The sequence below is a fragment of the Triturus cristatus genome, chromosome 1_2 (genome assembly GCF_964204655.1).
Source record: "Triturus cristatus chromosome 1_2, aTriCri1.1, whole genome shotgun sequence".
NCBI lineage: Eukaryota > Metazoa > Chordata > Amphibia > Caudata > Salamandridae > Triturus > Triturus cristatus.
The window spans coordinates 704,104,232-704,123,851 of NC_140580.1; the positions used below are offsets into that span (position 1 = coordinate 704,104,232).

A 19,620-nucleotide genomic window follows, 5' to 3' on the forward strand; every position below is an offset into this window, starting at 1 on the left:
CTCAGCAAAACAAACAAAAATGGGGGGAGAGACAGAGGTCAGGTTTGCTGTGGACTCTGCCTCCTTTCATTTATGAACAACCAGAAAGAGTCCACCCGTACTGAAAATAACTAACCTTCCAGTGATCTTTAGAGATCACCCTACAAAGTGCTCCCACATCTCAGCTGTTCGTAGCACGCCCTGTCCCGCAGGGGGCGGAAAGACCCTGATGATGAAGCATGCCACCAAGGGAACTTTTGGTGGGTGAGGGTTATTTTAAGAAAACTCATCGTTTTCCTTAATACTATAAAGATCACTGGAATGATAGTTATTTTCAGTACAGTTGGACTCTTTCTGGTTGTTTATTAGTGCTCAGCAACTAGACACCAGCTTGTGTTCACCAGGGGGGTGCATGTAAAGTTCAAAAGGTCTTCAAGCGGCCCCCGGGCCGTACTTTTGAGTATCACTGCTGTAGGTGGTAGTGCCTTGTGCCCTGTGATATAAGCCTGACCCCCCTGAAGGGCCGTGTTCTGCCTCAGTGTAAGGCCTCTTGTGAGGTTTACAGATATCTTGGCACTCAGCCAAACTCACGCTTAGCATTGACTTTATTCGAGGCCTAGTGTCACTGAGGTGACTGGAACGTGCTCTTGTTGTCACAGCACAGAAGTGACAAGAGTTGATCATCTCTGGGCTGGGCTGATGTGAACGGATGCTTGTGGATTTTATGTCCTCTTCTTCTTCGGCACTAAGCAAGCATGGTTCGCCTAAGATGTTAGGTGTATTTCCGGCTTACTACCGCTGCATTGCGCTGTACACTCAGCATTTGTTAGGCACTTAGTCTTTCTTAACAGTGTTCGAAGCGCGTTGAGGTAACAAGGGGAAAAAAAAAGACCACAGGTGTAGAAGAATTGTTATTCAGAGACAGGAGTAGAAGAAGTCTTGATCACATGGGTCCGAAGTAGCAACAGGGAGCACGGCGAGTCCGAGCCTGATGGCCAAGAAAAACAATTTAACAATGGAATTGTGACTATTACCATTGCCAAATAAGGGAAGAATCAGAGGATACCTAATGAATCGAAAAGACAAAACAACTTACACAATGTCCTAGCCCAACACTAGATGGCAGGAGTATGCAGAGCATCTGTATCTAGAGCCACACATGCTGCAAACATTATGTTCCAATCAGCAAAGAAAGCACACAGATTTTTTTATCATTTATGTACAATCTGTAGTCGTCCGGACGGAGCAGGCGGCTCTCAGAAAAAAGCACCACCTCTCCTTCCTTGGCCACTACCCACAACCATACTCTGCTATCTACATTCATTTTAAAAGGACCTGCCTAGACTGATTTGTAAGGTTTGATGTAGTATCATGGTAACATTACTTAACCGGTGTGAGCACACACATAAACATAGTCAAATAGCCACATTTATTTACCATTATAATCCTGAATGTATGTACCTGTTTTAATGCCTCAACCTCATCACTAGTAACGCGTTTCTCAGATGAGGTATTTTTCAGTTTCCCTTCTGCCAGCTCAAGCTCAGTTTGAAGTTTGTCCACCTCTTTGATAACCTGATCACGCTCGCTCATGATGAGGCGGTACTCATTGAACACAGAATCTCTCTCTTCCTTGGACTTCTCAGCATCTTTCACGGCCTTCAGCTGCATAGTCTTTAAACGGGTCACCTCTGCTTGCAAACGTTCCATCTCCCTCTGCAGTTCCCTATTCTGCAGTGTAACCTTGGTCATCTCCTGCTGTACTGACTCGTACCTAACCAAGAAACGAAAAAGCAACTTATTGGAACTGTAGATTATTTCCCATTTCGTTGGGACATATTTTTACAAAAGTTGAAAACCCCCCAAAAACATTATGATATATTTAAAGTATAAAGTCTGTAAAAATATCAATAAGCATTTGAGTCACCAACATTATTGCCTCTACCATAAGAACCAAAATAAGCTATTTAACTGTGAAACATACAGCAGAAAGAAAACATTGAAAAACAAGTTGAGAACTGTACTCATGAACGAGAGGGAAAAACAAGGGTAGGTTAAGAAAATAAGGGGCATTTATTGAAGTAAGAATGAAGGAAACATTTATCCAATGATGTAAAAACAGAAGATGAAAGCAGTAATCTGGGTGGGAAAACCCATGCCAGAGGATGAGTAAGCGAAAGGAATGGTGTGAGGAATGCTAAGGGAGAAACAAACAATAGGATAATTAAGAAGGTGTTAGTGGTGAAATAACAGGTAGAGGTGGTTAGATAAATGTGTAGTATGAATGTCTGGTGTGGTGTGATATGCCATCTAAGGTAAATACCTTCTCAAGGAGGAGGAGTATTGTTGCTGGAAGTGTATTGCTGTATCTCTTTGCTTCATTAATGTATCCATTTGTTTCTGTAGGCACCGGTTCTCCTCCTCCACTTGCTCCAGACGACTCAAGTCAGTGTTGTGTGTAGCTATCTTCTCATTGTACCGTTTCCTTAGTGCTTCATAATCCTTTTTGATCACCTCCAACTTGTCCATTGCTGTATCATAGAGCTTGTTGAGGATCTCTGAGGAGCCATTCTGTTTCATAACCTAAAGAAATACAACAATTTAAGTCTTTAGTGATGAAAAATAACCAGTTCCACCAGTCTGCAGAGACAAATTATGCTTTCAACACAAGTATGAGGGATCACGCATTCCCAATTATTCCAATCTTGCAAAAAATAGCACTCGGTTTTAAGCGTGCATGAAGGGTTGCACTCTCTGATCACTGAGTGTAAACCTATGAGTGAAAAGCAGCATTCCCCATTTGGGGTTCGTCCCCTTCAGCACAGAAAATATCCCACTCTCCTGGGAGAACCTAATCAATGTAAATCAAATGTTCATCAAACTTCAGTGGTAATTTTTTTTTTTTTTTAATGGTGGTATTTAATATTCACCTTTCCACCAGATTTGAAATTATAATCCTTTATATCATGTTTCTCAACAATGAAGGTGGTGTTTATATCATCTCATGCCAATGAATTTTGGGCTATGGTTGTCCTTCGTCAGGGGATAGTAATTATAATGGTGTGCTCGAAAATCACGCGTACGAACACTTTCGGATGCATTGGGATGGGATGATATAAAACAACACCTTCATTGTTGAGAAACATGATCAGGGGTGTGGAATTTATAAAGTAAACTACTTGTCCTAGGGACAAAATGCAACTCAAATCTACTTGTCCTAAAACAAATATCTACTTGTCCCACCTACCGATAACATTAATCACAAGGGACAACACAAAAACCTTTGCCAAGTATATAGCTTTAATATCTTATCTGTATTTGGGTGTTTTAAGTTTAAGTTAATGTTTTCAGGATGGTTTATATGTAGATTGGTAAGTGGACATAGATGCTGCATAGATTAAATGGATGTACCATTAAGGTGGTACATCACAAGGCTGTGTTGTGGGCATGACTGGGCCAGGAGTTGCCAAACTTGTACTACAAGTTGATGTGCTTGCGTATCTCTCTCTGGATGTGCTGCTGAAGAGAAAACACTTAAACAATTGAATGACCTGATACCATGCTTTGCACAGGATGGTGCTAGGAGTTTTGTCTAATATGTACTGCTGATATAATGAGGGGGGATCTGTTTTCGTAGATTGGAATATGTAGGGATGTTAGTTGTAACAAGTCACAGATAGAGGAATGTAACCTCGATGGTCAGATGACCAGATCCCACAGCTGTTTTCTGATTGGGCCTGCGACATCCACAGAAGTAGAACAAAGAAATGCAGTGATGCATTAAAAACAAGGAAGCATGACATGCAGGACCTGCCTAAGCCCCGTGCCCTCTAGAATCCACGATACAAAGCAACTGTCCATCTCTCTCATCACTTAAGTATCATCAGTGATTTCACAAAAGAGACAGTCTGATACAGAAAGTAACCTGCATAATTACTTTGACTTAACATGGCCCTCTGAAACTGCTTGAGGAAGATGAGGAGGAGTAACCAATAGTTATATTATTATCTCTCTCAGCCATTCTTAGCATATAGGGGAGTTCACTGCAGAGGGACTGGACAATTTCCCTCACAGGCCTCTGTTATGTTGGGATCACTCAAAGAGAAATGGAAGGTTCGCCTTTAAAGCCACCTAGAGAAACAGAGGGCTAATAGGGAAGGATTAATAAACGCTCAGTCACTCTTTACCGTAAGGGGAGCTGCAAAAAGCTCCCTCACAACCGAGGAGCTTATGGGCAAAGTTGAAGCCCTCTCACACCTTGACTACATAGGTAAATTCCCTCTCCTGGAGATTAAACATTTTTTTCCCCACCGGGGAGATAAAAACAATTTTTTCCCCATCACTAGGAGAAGGTGCTCTGAATGATTGCTACAACACTCGCAGTTGTGAGAAAAGCACATGGAGATTCTATAAGGGACAAAATAACCCCTCTCGTAGTCACTAATATGACTGGGGAGCTCACTTACGGAGTAGCTAATAAATTCTATTAATATAGAATTTTGCAATAGTAGAGAAAATAGAAAAAATAAATTATGTCGGTGAGGACCAGTCAAAGCAAAAAAAATAAAAATAACAATTTTGGAATTAAACATTAAATTGTGTTGTCTCTGTTGATCAGTGATTGAAGAGCCTGAAGATAGCTCACAGCACTTAATGCTTTTTTAAAAACTATGATCTCTGCAATATGATTTTGAAGCAAATTATTTTCCAATTCTCACAGCAAAATATTTGGGTACATTGAAGCTATTTTGCTTCAAAGTAATATATCGGGCCAAAATGTGCACAGCTTGATTATAAGTGAATTTTATTCACCAGCCCTAAGGAACATTGGAATGTCATGTCTGCAATCAAGTCAAAGGCCATATGTAGTCCTGCCTTAGACCAGTAGTTGCACTGTGACACGGTATCGCTCGGACTGCACACACAAGTCCACTGCTCAGACACACAAGTCCACTAAACACACACACACACACACTGCCAATGCACAGATGCACGAGCGTATCAGAGACCTACACATTAGTGCAGACACACATGAAACCCCGCACACACCACACAGCAGATGCACACTTCTTGAGACACACACATACTACCCTTAAGACACAGTACACATACTACAGACACAGTTTCCCTGGCAGACACACAAACCCTCCCTGCAGAGACAGACACACTCTGGCAGTGACGCCCACACAGACTGGCACTGATACACACACCCAGCACACATTATTGAGAAGAATCCCAAACCCCCCTGCACAGACACACAGAGTATGCAGAGAAAGTCCCTGACATATACTCCGGCACAGAGAGACAGACCTTGAGGCACACACACCTTCCCCTTTTGGTACACGCAACCCAATGAAGAGACACGTGTACCCCTGCACACATACACTTTACCCTGCAATGATCAACAAAGACACCTTCCAAACACGCACAATTCCACCCTGCACAATCTGCTGATAGCACATATCTTACAGATATGCAAACCCTGTAAACAAACACACACACACAAGCACACTGCAGCAAACACATTGAGCAGGCCTACCCTCCAGCAAAACACTTCCCAAATGGTTTATCCAGTTGCCTGGTCCGTGCATAATATCAAGCAGTTGCACTAAGTGCCATTAAGAAGGTGGACTTGCCTTCTGGAATCAACATACGGAAAAAACAGACCGTTTCAACATGCTCTCTGTTCAGAGAAGAATGGAGCAATGTAGCCTATATTGTAGATGTTGGCACGCTTTACAGCTGGTTTACGGCCAATGCCCTGCTTGTTTAGGACTGTTTTACTGCAGGTAGTGGCGTTCACTCATTTTGGCACTTGTAAAGAAAATAAATAGCTTTCCAAAGACGGTTTGTGGGTGACACTGTGCTGCTGTGACTCTCTCAATATGCCCTTGCACACAAACCTAGGCCACTCACACAAACCTAGGCCCCTAAGAACATAAATGTAAATACATAAATTGATCTGGGACACTCCATATTTCCCAGCCCCCCCTTATAGTCTGAATATTGGACATCAAAAGCCTGGCAGGAGCAAATATGTGAAGGCATGGGTTTAATGGGAAAGAATGAGCACAAGAGTGTTATGTGACATGAGCCATGATCATAGGAAGCCTGATGGGAAGTGAAAGAGAGAAACACCTCCAGCATGCCTGCGGCGGATATTGAAGCCCGAGTTGGGGGGGGGGGGGTGGAAACACCATCAGAAGGACCAACAAGGGAAGGTATCAGAGGCCCTGAGGAAAGGAATAGCTCGGATGGGGGGCAAAGACGTCGGAACCAGGTGGAGCAAGCTGCAACAAGAGAGGCAGGCAGGCGACTCGGTCATAAACATTCCAGAGGAGAACAAAGAGATTAGGTGTGACGAGAACCCCTCCCAGCCCCTCAACCTCTTACCAGCTGCTTCTGAAGATGTATTCTACGGAACTGCATTGTCTTCTCCCTCCTTCACAGCCTCACGAAACGTGTGTGGCCCTCGTGGCCAATAGCAACACAGTGCCTGGCCCTAAACACACCCTCGCAGCAAGAATGCAGTTTCCGAAGAAATGGGTTTCGGTATTTCCTTGGCCAATACCAGGTTAGAATCTTGGGCTTCTAGTCTATTACAGGTCTTGATACTTTTCCCATGTTGACTGAATTTCATTATGCCTTTGTGATTGGCTGTGAGCACCAGAGTGCCACAGCTTTATCCTGCTTATGGTTTGTTAATAGCTAGTTGTCTGTCTGGCAAAATACCACATTAAATCTTCTTACCCTTGACAGAAAGCAACATGTCTCGGGCGTCAGGCGATATGAATTCCACACCCCTGATGACATATAGGATTATATTTTCAAATTTAATAGAAAGATGAATATTAAATACCACCATTGAAAAATAAAAATATTACTACTGAAGTTTGATGAACATTTGATTTGCAAATGATGCTTTCTCATTTCTTATATTTAATACAGACACTCAAATGGAGCAAACACAGACATAAGTTATGAGCTGTGATTATTGTTGTATGCCAGATCATAAAACAATAATTATGCAATACTGGTCCTGAAGAAAGCCATGCTGACCCCTTGGGCTTCTAGACATTATAGCTGAAACATGTCGACCGAAACGGAGGATGTGAGAGTTCATTGCCTACTCGAAGCACATCCACTACCGCTTTTAATCTTTGTCCAAGGTTACTACTATTAAACATACCTCACTGGCTGGGAATCTGGAGGCAATTTCAGTTTACCTTTTCTACACTTGAGAAATACCCACAAAAATAAAACGCTCTGCTGTAATCTAACACACCCTTGATGCGCTAGGTATCTCGGGTGGGATCCCAATGATGAAGCATGCCACCAACTAGGTTAGTGGGTTATGGGGTGTTTTAAGAAATCCTAAAAGTCTGGTTTTTCACAAGGACGTTTGAAGGACATCTCATGAAGACAGACAAACAAAGTATGGTAGCGGCTCACTTTTCTTTGTGGAGTACATTTATGAGGGAAGGGGAACAGGCCCTCATCTCACTCTATATTTGTGTTATCCTTTTGGTTTTCAGTTGTGCGTGCATCACCTAGTCAATGACTAGGTTGAAGAGTAATGCTGAAATCACGCCTCTCACACTAGTCTTAACTTCGAAGCCATGCTCACAATCTCCCACCTTACAAGTAAAATTATCAAAGCAGCTCTTGTTGAGAACTATCTGCTGCGGTATGACATAGGCTGTCCGTATACATCAAAAACTGTCACTCGGGATATTGTTAAAGGCTTTCTCAAAATCAATGAAGTTGAAGGATAGTTGTGTCTGCCACTCTATGCACTGCCCTATGTAGCTGACTGGAGTAAGCAGTTGATCAACACTCTCTCAGCCTGTTCTTTTCTTAACAGCTTGTTCACGGCATCAGAAATGCCCTGTATAGTTATTTCCGGTGGGATTTTCCTCAGAAGTAGCAGAAGGGTGATTCCACACCAGTAGTTATGTTGATTAATGCTCCCTTCTTTGAAATCTTGATGATGAGGATTCCTTGGTTCCAGTCATTTGATATGTTCCTTCTCTTCCAAATCTATGTAAACAGTGTTTGGAAGAACTTGACTGATGTGTCTGGGTGCACATTGTACATTTCTGCATTAAGGTTGTATTGGCCGGGGGCGTGCCCGAGCCGAGCTGCAAGATGGCCGCCGTGTAACGGGGCTCTGCCGGCCGGACAACTAATCCGTCAGCCCATCCGGTCTCTACCTTGATATTGGCGCAGGGAAGATACGGCGGGAGGTGCCCAGACAAAGAGGAGTCTGGCGGTGCTGCTGCGGTCGAAATCGGCAGCGGGGATCAGGAGCTACACACACTAGCTGATCCGGCGGCTGGGAGGCGCCGCGCTGAGCGGCGTCCTCTGCTACGCGAGGCCCTGGTCGCGGGCCGTGGCCCGTCGGACGCGAGGAGGCTGTCGATGACGCTGGTGGAGCGTGGGACGCCCCGCGATTGGCGCCCAGGTGACGGCGGCGGGCCCCTGCTGTATGGCTGACGGTCTTCGCTGTGGGGCTGGTGCGTGACGTCTGCGGGGCTGATGTGCGGGCTGCTTGGGCCCTGCCGGCGTCGCCGGGCTCCGCGCTGCTGCCGGGTACCGGTGCTACTGCTGGCGTGAGACGGCGAGGGATGGGGGCTGCGGCGCCTCGTGAGTGCGGCCCGCTCCCTACCTGCAACGAAAGACATCCGGCTATCTGGCCTTTGGAATCCATGCCCTAAACTCCGCAGGTCTGCCAGCGAGGGAGTTGATGAGGTGGTGGTGAGGAGGACACGAGCGGCCGGCCGGGTTGCCCTCCGGGCTGCTGCCCGAACGCTGAGAGACTGCCGTTGGTACCTGATTGACACAGGCCCGCGACCTGAGTGCGCCGAGAGCTGGCTGGACCTTGCCTGTTTGGCGGTGCTCTACGCGGGGCATGGGCGGAGAGTGGGGCCGCCTGGTGCTGTGACCATCTGGCCTGCGTGATCCATGCGCTTGGTGAGGCCTGTGACCAGCGGTGTGCCTGCTGCCTCCCTCAATCGGTGCCGGTGTGTGGTGGCCCCTCAGAGACGCCATGGGGAAGTCGGACACCAAGCAGCGGAAGCTCCACTTTGAGAAGCAAGCTTCACGCGGCGCCGAGGCGGTGCCAACGTCCCAGACTGTGGTCCCCGAAACGCAGTTGGACTCAACGCCGGAGGATGATGTTAAGAGCATGTTCCGCGACCTTAAGGGCTGCCTCAAGGAAATCGACGACAAACTCGACTCCATGGCCCATCGGCTTGATGGCATATCACATAAGGTTGACCAGCACGAGGAGCGTCTCGCTGCGGTGGAGGCGCGGATAGCCGACTGCGAAGAGGGCCACGGGGACACCCAGGAGAAATTACTTCGCATGGACAGGGTCCTGGAGGTGATACGAGGGCGCAATGAAGACTTGGAAGCCCGCTCCCGCAGAAACAACGTACGAATTATTGGCATTGCGGAATCCACAAACATTGGTAACATGGAACAATTCGTTGAGGGGATGTTCCGAGACCTGTTTGGGGAGGATCTGTCGGCCATGTTCTTGATCGAGCGTGCACACCGCACGCTGGGGCCGCGACCTGTGCCGGGAGCTCCGCCACGTCCGATCCTGGCCCGAGTTCTAAATTACCGAGACAGGGATACTATCCTACGGTTGGCACGTGAAAAAGGTGAGCTCACTTTCCAAAATATGGCCATCTCCTTGTTTCCAGATTTTACGCAGGCTGTGCAGGCTGCGAGGCGAGAATTCGTGCCGGCAAAAAAAATCTTCCAGAAGGTGGGGACTAAGTATGCCATGCTGTACCCGGTCAAGTTGCGGATACACCATAAGGGGAAGCCAATGGTCTTCACAGCGGCGGCGGATGCACTCAAATTTGCGAGACAGGCGGAACGGTCGCAGCGAGAGCGGCAAGATAAGCGAGATTCCCCACCGATGGGCCAGTTAAGTGACACTGAATAACGCAGCACAGTAACACATTGTGACGCCGGACACCGTGACTGTCGGCTGCACGGCCTGTAACCACCTACGGGGGGTCCCTGGGGCCTGTGGGAACGATAGCCCTGTCCCGGAGCTGTGGGAATGGTCAGCTTTAGCACGGTTAACTTTGCTGATACCCTGTGGAACACTGTAAGGGGAGAAATGCAGGGCCTCCCTAACTGTAAGTTGATGTACTGCGTGAGTAGAAGGCAGAACAGTTCGGCCACCCTGTCGATTTTAGACGGGGGAGTTAGCCGGTGACCCCACGCCCCTGTGGGATGATTCCCGAGATACTATTTCAGGACAGTTACTGTTGGGTGGGGTGGCGGGGGGGGGGAAGGTATCTCAACCTGATTGGGGGGTTGGAGTGGGTGGAGGGGGGTTGTGGTTATTGTTGGTTGGTTTTATTACACTGCTTTTTTTTACTACACCACTAAATGATGATGCGGCCTTGCCACGGGCCGAATTTTTATGGTTGTGGAACCGGGGGAATGTGAAGCGGGGGATCCCCCTGGGGGCCCTGGAACGGGGGCCATTGGGGACTTCGCCATTACATAGGACACACGCATGTAAGCCTCCCTGACCGCGCTGCGCTGCCTTACATGGAATATCCGTGGTATAAACGATCACCGCAAGATACGCCTGACCCATGCGTATTTGACAAGACACCAAATCGACATATGTTTCCTACAGGAAACGCATTTGACTCGCAACGCCGGGGACAAACTTAGATGTGCTCGATGGGGCGAGATACACTCCTTCGGCTGCTCCAATTACTCTCGGGGAGTGGCTATTCTTCTCCGTAAAGGCCTTCCCTGGCAGACATTTAAGGTACACGCGGATTCTGAGGGGCGCTACATAATACTGCTAGGGCAGCTATTTAACATGCCGATCACATTAGTTAATACATATGGCCCCAACTCAGATGACCCTGGGTTTTTTCGTCACGTCTGGCACCTGGCACAATCACTGGGCGGAGGGGCATGCATGTGGGGAGGAGATTTCAATGCCGTGCTGTCACCGGAGCTAGACAGGGAAGGGGCTGCTCGCGCGCATCACCCGCAAGCTGCAGATCTTATACGCGGCCTAATGGCTGATTATAATCTACAGGACTCGTGGCGCGTATTACATCCCGCGGTTAGGGAAGGCACCTGCTTCACCCCGCACAGAGGAGCCTGGTCCCGCTTGGACTTCTGGCTCTTGACCCCACAGGTCCATGCCTGGGTGTCTGCAGTCACCCACAAGGCGCGCACCCTCTCAGACCACTCGCCTGTTGAACTGACTCTGACTGTCCCCCAGCCATACATTACACCCTTCACGTGGCGATTGCCTGCGCAGGCCCTATCAGATCAGGTGTTTCGTGAGGATATCCATCAGCACATACTCGACTACTTTGAGCACAATGCGGGTTCCGTGTCATCGTTGGGCACCTTATGGGACGCGTTTAAGGTGGTGATCAGGGGCCACTGCATTGCGGAACAGGCCAAAGTCCTAAAGACTATCAGGGGTGCGCTAGGTAAATTGGAGGATCGCCTGCATTCTCTGGAGGTGAAGTACTGTTCTGACCCCTCGACTGCCACCTTGGCGGAAACTCGCACCACGCTAACTGAATATCAGACAGAAGCTGATAGGGAGCTTAAGTTCCTGACTAAGCATGCTGTGGCCCGCAGATATGGGGAGGGGGATCGCCCTGGCAGAACGCTCGCCCTCCTGCTGCGTTCACAACGACCCTCTCCCTTCGTCTCCTCAATGATGACAGAGGGAGGTGATACCGTGTATACACCTCCGGAAATACTGGATACCTTTCGGACCTTTTACAGGGACTTGTACAAGGCTCGGGCAGCCCACCCACAGGAGGAGCTGTCTCACTATTTTGACACGATACAACTTATATGGTTCAATGCACACCAAAAAGGTTACTTCGATCGGCCATTTGCGGCAGAAGATGTGCGGGAGGCAATAGGATCATTGGCAGCCGGCAAGGCACCGGGACCAGATGGCCTCCCGGCACAGTTTTACAAGGAATATGCAGATCTCCTGGCCCCCCGACTGTTGGCAGTGTATGCAGAGGCGGTCGAGACGGGTATACTCCCAGAATCCATGAGAGAGGCTGTCATCATTACCCTCCTAAAACCGGACAAGGATGTCCAGCAATGCGACTCCTACAGGCCATTATCTTTAATTAATACTGACGCAAAGATCTTTGCAAAAATGCTCGCGACTCGGCTACAGCCGGTGTAGCCCCTCATTATCCGCCCGGATCAGTCGGGCTTTGTGCCGGGCCGCTCGACATCCCACAACCTCCGCACCCTCTTCGGGGTGCTGCACTATTTGGCCCCACATGTTAAGGCTGCGGCGGTACTATTAGACGCCACCAAAGCGTTCGACTCCCTGGAGTGGGGGTTCCTGTTTCGTCTGCTGCAGCGCATGGGTGTGAGTGAGGCCTTTATCAGATACATTAGACTGCTTTATACCGGCATCACTGCTAGGGTAAGAGTGAACGGGCTCGTCTCTGCACCATTTGCCGTTCGTAGGGGTACGAGACAGGGCTGCCCCCTATCGCCCCTGCTCTTTGCCATCGGCACAGAGCCTTTGGCTGCCCGCATCAGACAGCATCATGCGGCCAGGGGCATTGGCTTCTCGTCAAGGGCACTGTCCATATCGCTGTACGCGGATGATATTACGCTATAAGTGTCTGATCCTCAGGTAAACCTCTCCCCTCTGACGAGAGAACTGATGGAGTATGGTCGGCTGTCGGGAGTGAATATCAATTGGGAGAAAGCGGTCATTTTACCCCTGACGTCCGGGACTCCCCGCTTTACCCCGGACTGCCCGCTGAAATGGGCAGCTGGGCCGGTGCGGTACCTGGGGATTTGGATAAGCACGGATATGCAGCAGATTTGGACGGAAAATTACGGGAGGGTGATGGGTTGGGTGGACGAGAGGGTCGGCCGCTGGAAGCATCTGCCCCTTTCGCTGGCTGGAAGAATCGCTGTGGCTAAAATGGTGATCCTGCCTAAACTCCTATATTTATTCGTGAATATCCCACTGCCCCTAACTGCACATTTTTTGAGACAGTTACGCTCACGTATGGTGGAGCTGGCCTGGGGAGGTAAACAGCCGAGGGTGGCATGGGAGACCCTCACTCTTCCACAGCGCCAGGGAGGCCTGGCCGCACCAGACTTCTCCTTATATGCCTACTGTGCACAGGCACAGTTCCTGCACTACTGGGCGCACCCCGCACCGTTTCAACCGCACGTGGCAATAGAGACTGATAGAGCGGCCCCGCTGCCGCTAACTGTGGCACTCTATGCGCCACACATCCGGAGATGCACGGAAATCGACCCGGTGCACGCACTCAGGTGGGCTTGGGATGGGCCGAGACGGAGGGCCGGGTTGGACCTTCTTTACACCCGATCCGTGCCTCTGCGCGGGAACCCGATGTGGCCACCGCTGCGAAATATGCAGACCGGGGAGCGTGCCGCGGTACTGGGCCTTCACACTGGGGGCGATTTGTTTCCGGGGGACACCTTCCTCACGCTTGAGCAGATGTGTGGTGCGGAAGCTCCGACACTACTGGACACGCTTCTTTATTATCAGCTCCGCCACTCGTGCCGGAAGCTGTTCCCCACGTTCCCGGCGCCGCCGCCGGACCTGCTTGCCCTGGAAAATGTGTTGTCCGTGGAGTCAGGGCGCAAGCTTGTATCCCGATTGTATGTGCGAATGCAAGCTAATCACCCCGTGGTTCTTCCGGCGGCGCGGGGCCTATGGGCGGCGGAATTGGGCGCAGATATTTCTTATGTGCACTGGGACTTGTGTTGTAAGCTTCTTGAGATACTGTCCCCCAACTACAGGCTACGCCTGATCCACTTCAAATACATACACATGACGTATCGCACCCCTAGCCGATTACACCGCATGGGCTTAAGAGACACAGATGAGTGCTGGCGCTGTTACACTCGTGGAGCCACCTTTCTGCATATGGCGTGGGACTGTCCCACACTGGCGACCTTCTGGACAAGGGTTGTGACGATAGTATGCGAAATCACGGGCCTACAGATACCATGCACACCACAGGTTACGCTGCTGGGAATTTTACATATGGTTGAACCCAAACACCGTAAGCTGCCAGCGATGCGATTGTTACTGGCCAAACGACAAGTTGCTATGCATTGGGGAGTTGGTACGTCGCCTAGCGTTAGGGAATGGGTCAGAAGCGCTGTCTACTGTCAGACGCAGCTCGCCTTGTACTGGGAGCTTATGCCGATGCGATCGAGGCCTAAGGATATCTGGGGGCCCTTCACGCACTGGTTGGAGCGCGCTCTGCTGCAGGCGCTGTAGCTCGCTGCTATCCCCTAGGGCGGAAGGGAGATGGTGAGCAGTGCATTTGCCCGTGGGGAGTATTGGCAGAAGTTGGGTTGGGTGGGTGCGTACTGGAGGAGGAGGAAGATGGACAGCTGGGTGAAGAGCAGACTGTGGTATAACACTAGTGGGTGTCCTTGCAACCTCGTTTTTGGTGCTATGTTGGCGGGGAGATGCTTCGTCATCGCTGAAAATATGTACACAGCAGTGAGTTGTATTGTTTTAAGTTTGTTATTGAAAAATGCAAATAAAAAGAATTTAAAAAAAAAAAAAAAAAAAGTTGTATTGGCCAGGAGCTTTACTGTTCTTGAGAGATCGGATGGCAGTGGCAATTTCTTCTTTCTGTTGTGGGGCGGTGTTCACATCCAAGTCTATCTATGCTTCTTGGAGGTCTGCTTTGTTATCCCATCTCAAGAAACTACACTGGCTCCGGATTCAAAAGAGATGCCAGTTTCTGATGTGACCCATGCCTACAAAGCCCTGCAAAATGAAGGACCAGCAAATATGAAGAAAGGCCTGACCTTCCATCAGCTTCCCTCTCCCTCAAAGACACCCCACGGATCCGCCAAACAAACAGCAGAAGATGCTCCTTCTCGTACCTGGCAGCCAAGGCTTGGAACAAACCCCCCCTGCATCTCCAAATTGCAGCATCGCTCCAGCAATTAAGAAGAAAACTAAAGACCTGGATGTTTGAATGATCAAACCCCCATGCAGCAACCAACAGCTCCAGTGCCTTGCTAGTTGGTACTGGTCTGTTCAAGATGTATTTGAAGTGCTTGTCCCAGCGTGCTTCCTGCTCTTTCTCGGTTATAAATAGTCTGCCTATCTGATCTATGATAGAGGTGTTAAATGTTGCATGAGATGTACCTCCTTGTGATCTTCAAGACCCTTCCCTGCGCTCCACAATTGGCTGTCTCCTCTGCTTGGCTGGCAAGATTATCCATTTACGCAAGCTGGGATGCTCCCGTCATTCTTTTGACTGCTCAGTTTTCTTCTAAGATAAAACCACAATACCCACAGCCAAATCTCTGAATTTACAAATATAAAAACTGTTTCTTTTCCTGCAACAATGTGACCGGGTACTTACTAGGTTGTCAACTCAAGACATACACTGATGTACAAAAGCAGAAACTTAGAAAGGACATCCAGTAAGTTAAATCACAAAAATAAGCAAAAGGCTGCAAAAAGTGGAGTAAACGCTTGCAATTTAGCAGACTAGGTACTCTAACAAATCCCAACATTCTCCTAACTTCAAGCAGTTCTCCAGCAAAATCAATACATTTTTAAAAAGATGCTCTACCTGCTGCTGCTGGTTGCGAAGATCAGTTATTTCTTTCTGACTTTCTGCATGCAGCCTCTTCAATTCTTCACTGGACTGCTGGAGATGGTTGTGTTCACGAAGCAATTGTACATTTTTAATTTTTAGAGAGTCTGTGTCCTCTTTCAGCTGAGAATGGTCACTCAGTAGTCGACTGTGCAATGTGCTAAAAGTAATCGAAATACACAGGACTTGTTTCAGACAAATGTATCACCGATTTCAACAGACCCATTTGCACAAGTACCTCCTTCAATTTATTTCTCATGACTGGGGCTACTACAAGTCTGGACCACTATCAATATGGAAACCATTACCTAGAAATTACATTAATGTCAATCTAAAGTCTATTCTGAAAAACCTGTATCTTTTTATAGCACCTTGTGAGTTTCAAGTGTGTGTGGAAGCTTCTGTTAAAGGCAATAATAAAGATGTTAATGCCTGGCAAATTTCCAGGTTCCCATTTTACTGATGAGTGCATCACTCTTAAGGGCACCTGTGGGTACTTTTCCTCCATTAGATAATTGAACCTTTCACAGAATAGTACTTTTAGTCCTTTGTACTATCTGGCAATATAGGACACTGCCCATCTTGTAAGGAACTGCTTTTAAAATAACAGGCCAGTGCAAATGAGTACATAGTTTAAGGATATTTAAACCAATGTCAATATCTCTTATTAAATCTCAACAACTGTTACCATTTATGATCTAGCTGGCTCTAACAGGGCAAAGAATGGTGTAAGATTTTCAATGTTACTGGAATTGTAGTTGTCTCTATAGGTGGGAATATCCTAGCACAATGACCCAATGAAACACTCAAAGCTAGAACACAGGAATCTCACATGTGAAATAACCACACTTGGAGAGTTTCTGAATGTCCTTACTTGCTGCCAAAGTACCTTCAGATCCATTAATAAAAGCACTAACATACTTTCTATGTGAGATACCTTTTTACCACTTACTGATAAAAATCTGCCTCCTTAGCAACCTCTTCACATCTTTTCAGTGTTTTGGTGTGCTGGTTCTGCAGGGATTGTAAGTCGGACATGGCCTTTGTACACTGTACTTTCAACCGTTCATAGTCGGGGCTGGGTTTTAGTACAGGCCTTTGATAAACAGAAAAAAATGTCCTTGGTCAGAAGTAATTCAAACAAGATATCCAACAATTCACACAATAACAATTGCGTTTCAGCTAGCAAACAAAAAAAATATTAAATCTTTGTAGAATCATTAGCAGATAAATATGCTTTGTTTTACGTAAGTAAGAGATACAATGGTTCAGGGAAAATAATTTATGAAAAAAAAGTAAAGGAAAATACTAATAACACTATGACAGAATCACTCCATTCAACAATGGAATGATAAGAAGTACGGTACCCACAACAGATTTTTGTTAAAAACTTGGTTCTCATTGCAAATATTTGGATAAAACATGAATAATACAAAAGAGAATACACAATTGGTCCCTAACAAGGTTACACACAACAAACCAAAAAAGTTACAGAACTGAATGTAAAAAAAAATACAATGGCAGAGGGAAAAATACAAATATAGGTCCGTATAATAACAAGATCAGAATGCAGTATATGCTTCCTCTTGATTTGTCAGGTCATCATCAGGACATAAGAAAATGTTGGGGAGCAACCATCAAACTTAATTTGTAATGTATAGTCTTAATAAATGGCAGATCAGGAAACACTATTTTCCAGGCCACGCATATCTTCCATGGTATCAGGGAAACATTGTTCTGCTACCACGTAAGACTAAAATCGCACTGGTATGTGGGGGCCTGAGCACAAACCTATAGGAACCACCTCCAAGGTGCGAATCACTTCGCAAGAGAAGGTGTTTAAGAAAAAGAATTTCTATGAATTAAATTCACCTCGTCAAGTCACACGTGAAACTCTTTGATACTCCTGTTACTTTGACTAAGAGCAAAATGTTGATGGAATCAACTGCCTGAATTGCTTATTGCACTGCACAGCTCCAAACTACTTTTAGAAAGGAAAGGAGGACTAGATAATAGGTGGAGACATTGTTCAAAGCAGCCCATTTTGAGCAATCCTTTAATGATTGGTGGGTCCCAATTTTTTGCAAAGTGCCGGAGAGCTAAAACAGTCATTAATCCCGGTATAATTGAAGTTTACTGCATCCCTGGACACTATTCCAGTTTCCTGAAGAAGATTAATATCACCTTGAAGTCTGTAACTATAACTAAGAATTTACTTTACGTTTAACAGGGTGATATAAATCTTTTGTGTTAAGTGACCGCACTTTTTTTTTTAAACTGTTTTTATTGAATAAAAAGAAAGTGGTCAACACATACAGTTAGTCACAGGTCTCAGCGGTATCGCACATCATCAAAACTGACAGTTACAAAGTATAGTGTACAACTTGCGGCAGGGCATGAGGTTCAGGGATATTACAATTCAAGGCAACAACGGTTTGTCAAGGGCAGGGATAGATGGGGGGTCACAGCTATTTCCTCGATATTTATTCCATTTGGACCAGATCGCTATCCATTTTCGGGGGCAACCACGTGCTATATATACAGTCTTCTCTCTCACCATACACCAGTCCAAATCTGTCTTCCAGGCGGTTACTGTTGGTGACGCCACAGCTCCCCAAAGACTGGCAATGTTTCGCTTGGCTATCATCTGGCGAAGAGTGGCCCAAAGTTTGGCCTTGGTGTTAAGGTCTGTGGGCTCCCATACGTTTAGAAGGCATCTCTTGGCTTCAGGGCGAATGTTTACTCCCCAGACTGTGCCCATACATTCATGCACCTTTCTCCAGTACTCCTGGATTAGCGCGCATTCCCAAATAATGTGCATGAAGGAGCCTACTGATCTACATTGTCTTTTACATAATCCCTCTTCGCCTCTTCCCATCATTACCAGCCTAGGGCTAGAGATATAAACTCAGTGTAGGATTTTCAACGGAACATGTCTCAATTTAGATGAGATGGCGACCTCCTTAGGGGAGGACAGCGTCACCTGCCATTCTTCGTCATCCAGCTCAAGGCCATCTCTCCCCCATTTCTCTCTCAGTAAAGTTAGGGGGTCAGTGTTGCGAATTAGTTTTTGTATGTGAGGGAGATGATTTTGTCCGGCAAATACCCATCTAGTAGCCTACCCTTGAGAGGGGAGGACTCTGGGAGGAAAGACCCCATGGGGATGTTAGTTAGGGGATGACGTGTGTCTGTTGGAGTGAGGCAAAGGAGACCATCCCGTTTGTTCCCCATAGGTCCCCAATGCGGAAGATCCCAATCAGGTCCCACTTATCAAAGCCCCTAGTCTGTCCAAGCATACCCAAGTACTCAGAATCCCACAGTGGAGTGGCGAGCGTGAGCTTTTTTGGCCCATCCCAAGCTACGGTTGACAGTGTGCCACACCTGTACTGACTGTTGTGTGGGTCCCGTTAGAGGAAAATGTTGGGCCTGGAATAGAGTGCCCTTGTGAAGCTGCCGCCGGGGAGTACCCATTTGTCCATCCTATACCCGGGGTCATCCCCACCGCGGTAGGTGCAATGATTTATGGCTGAAAGATGTGCCACCCAATGGTATTTTTTGATGTCCGGAAGTCCAATGCCTCCGCCATACCAGCCGAGCGTGAGCTTATGAAGTGCTATGCGAAGTTTACCATCCCACAAGAGAGGGTGCTTTCGATGTCTTTAAAAAACTTAGACTGGACTGGGTCAGGGAAATTCTGAAGGACGTAGAGGAAGCGTGGCAGCACCATCATTTTAAAGAGTGCTGCCCGGCCCAGTAGGGACAATGGCAGTGTCTTCCAGGTAGTGGTGTCTCGTCTGAATCTCTGTAGGGGAGGAAGGAGGTTACGCTCATACCGGAGTTTAATATTGGTAGTGATGAAGATACCGAGGTATTTAAATCCGTCCATGACTGTCAGGATGGGGCAGTTCCTGGGCAGTGGAGGGGGATCTCCATTCAGCACATACAACAGGGACTTGCGCCAGTTAATCCTATAGCCAGA

At 47.4% G+C, this 19,620-nt stretch overlaps 1 protein-coding gene across 4 annotated transcripts in view; it reads right to left on the reverse strand.

Annotated features, from left to right (window-relative positions):
• Nucleotides 1–19,620, reverse strand: part of DLG5 (discs large MAGUK scaffold protein 5) — a 1,132,805-nt gene that overhangs the window by 995,301 nt on the left and 117,884 nt on the right. For all 4 annotated transcript variants that reach the window (XM_085608570.1, XM_085608569.1, XM_085608568.1 and 1 more), the window contains exons 4-7: nucleotides 16,594–16,737; nucleotides 15,618–15,801; nucleotides 2,303–2,562; nucleotides 1,441–1,753 (exon numbers count right to left, since the gene is read on the reverse strand). In XM_085608570.1, coding sequence (XP_085464696.1) covers nucleotides 1,441–1,753; nucleotides 2,303–2,562; nucleotides 15,618–15,801; nucleotides 16,594–16,737 — 901 coding nt within the window. The remainder of the gene's footprint in view (nucleotides 1–1,440; nucleotides 1,754–2,302; nucleotides 2,563–15,617; nucleotides 15,802–16,593; nucleotides 16,738–19,620) is intronic.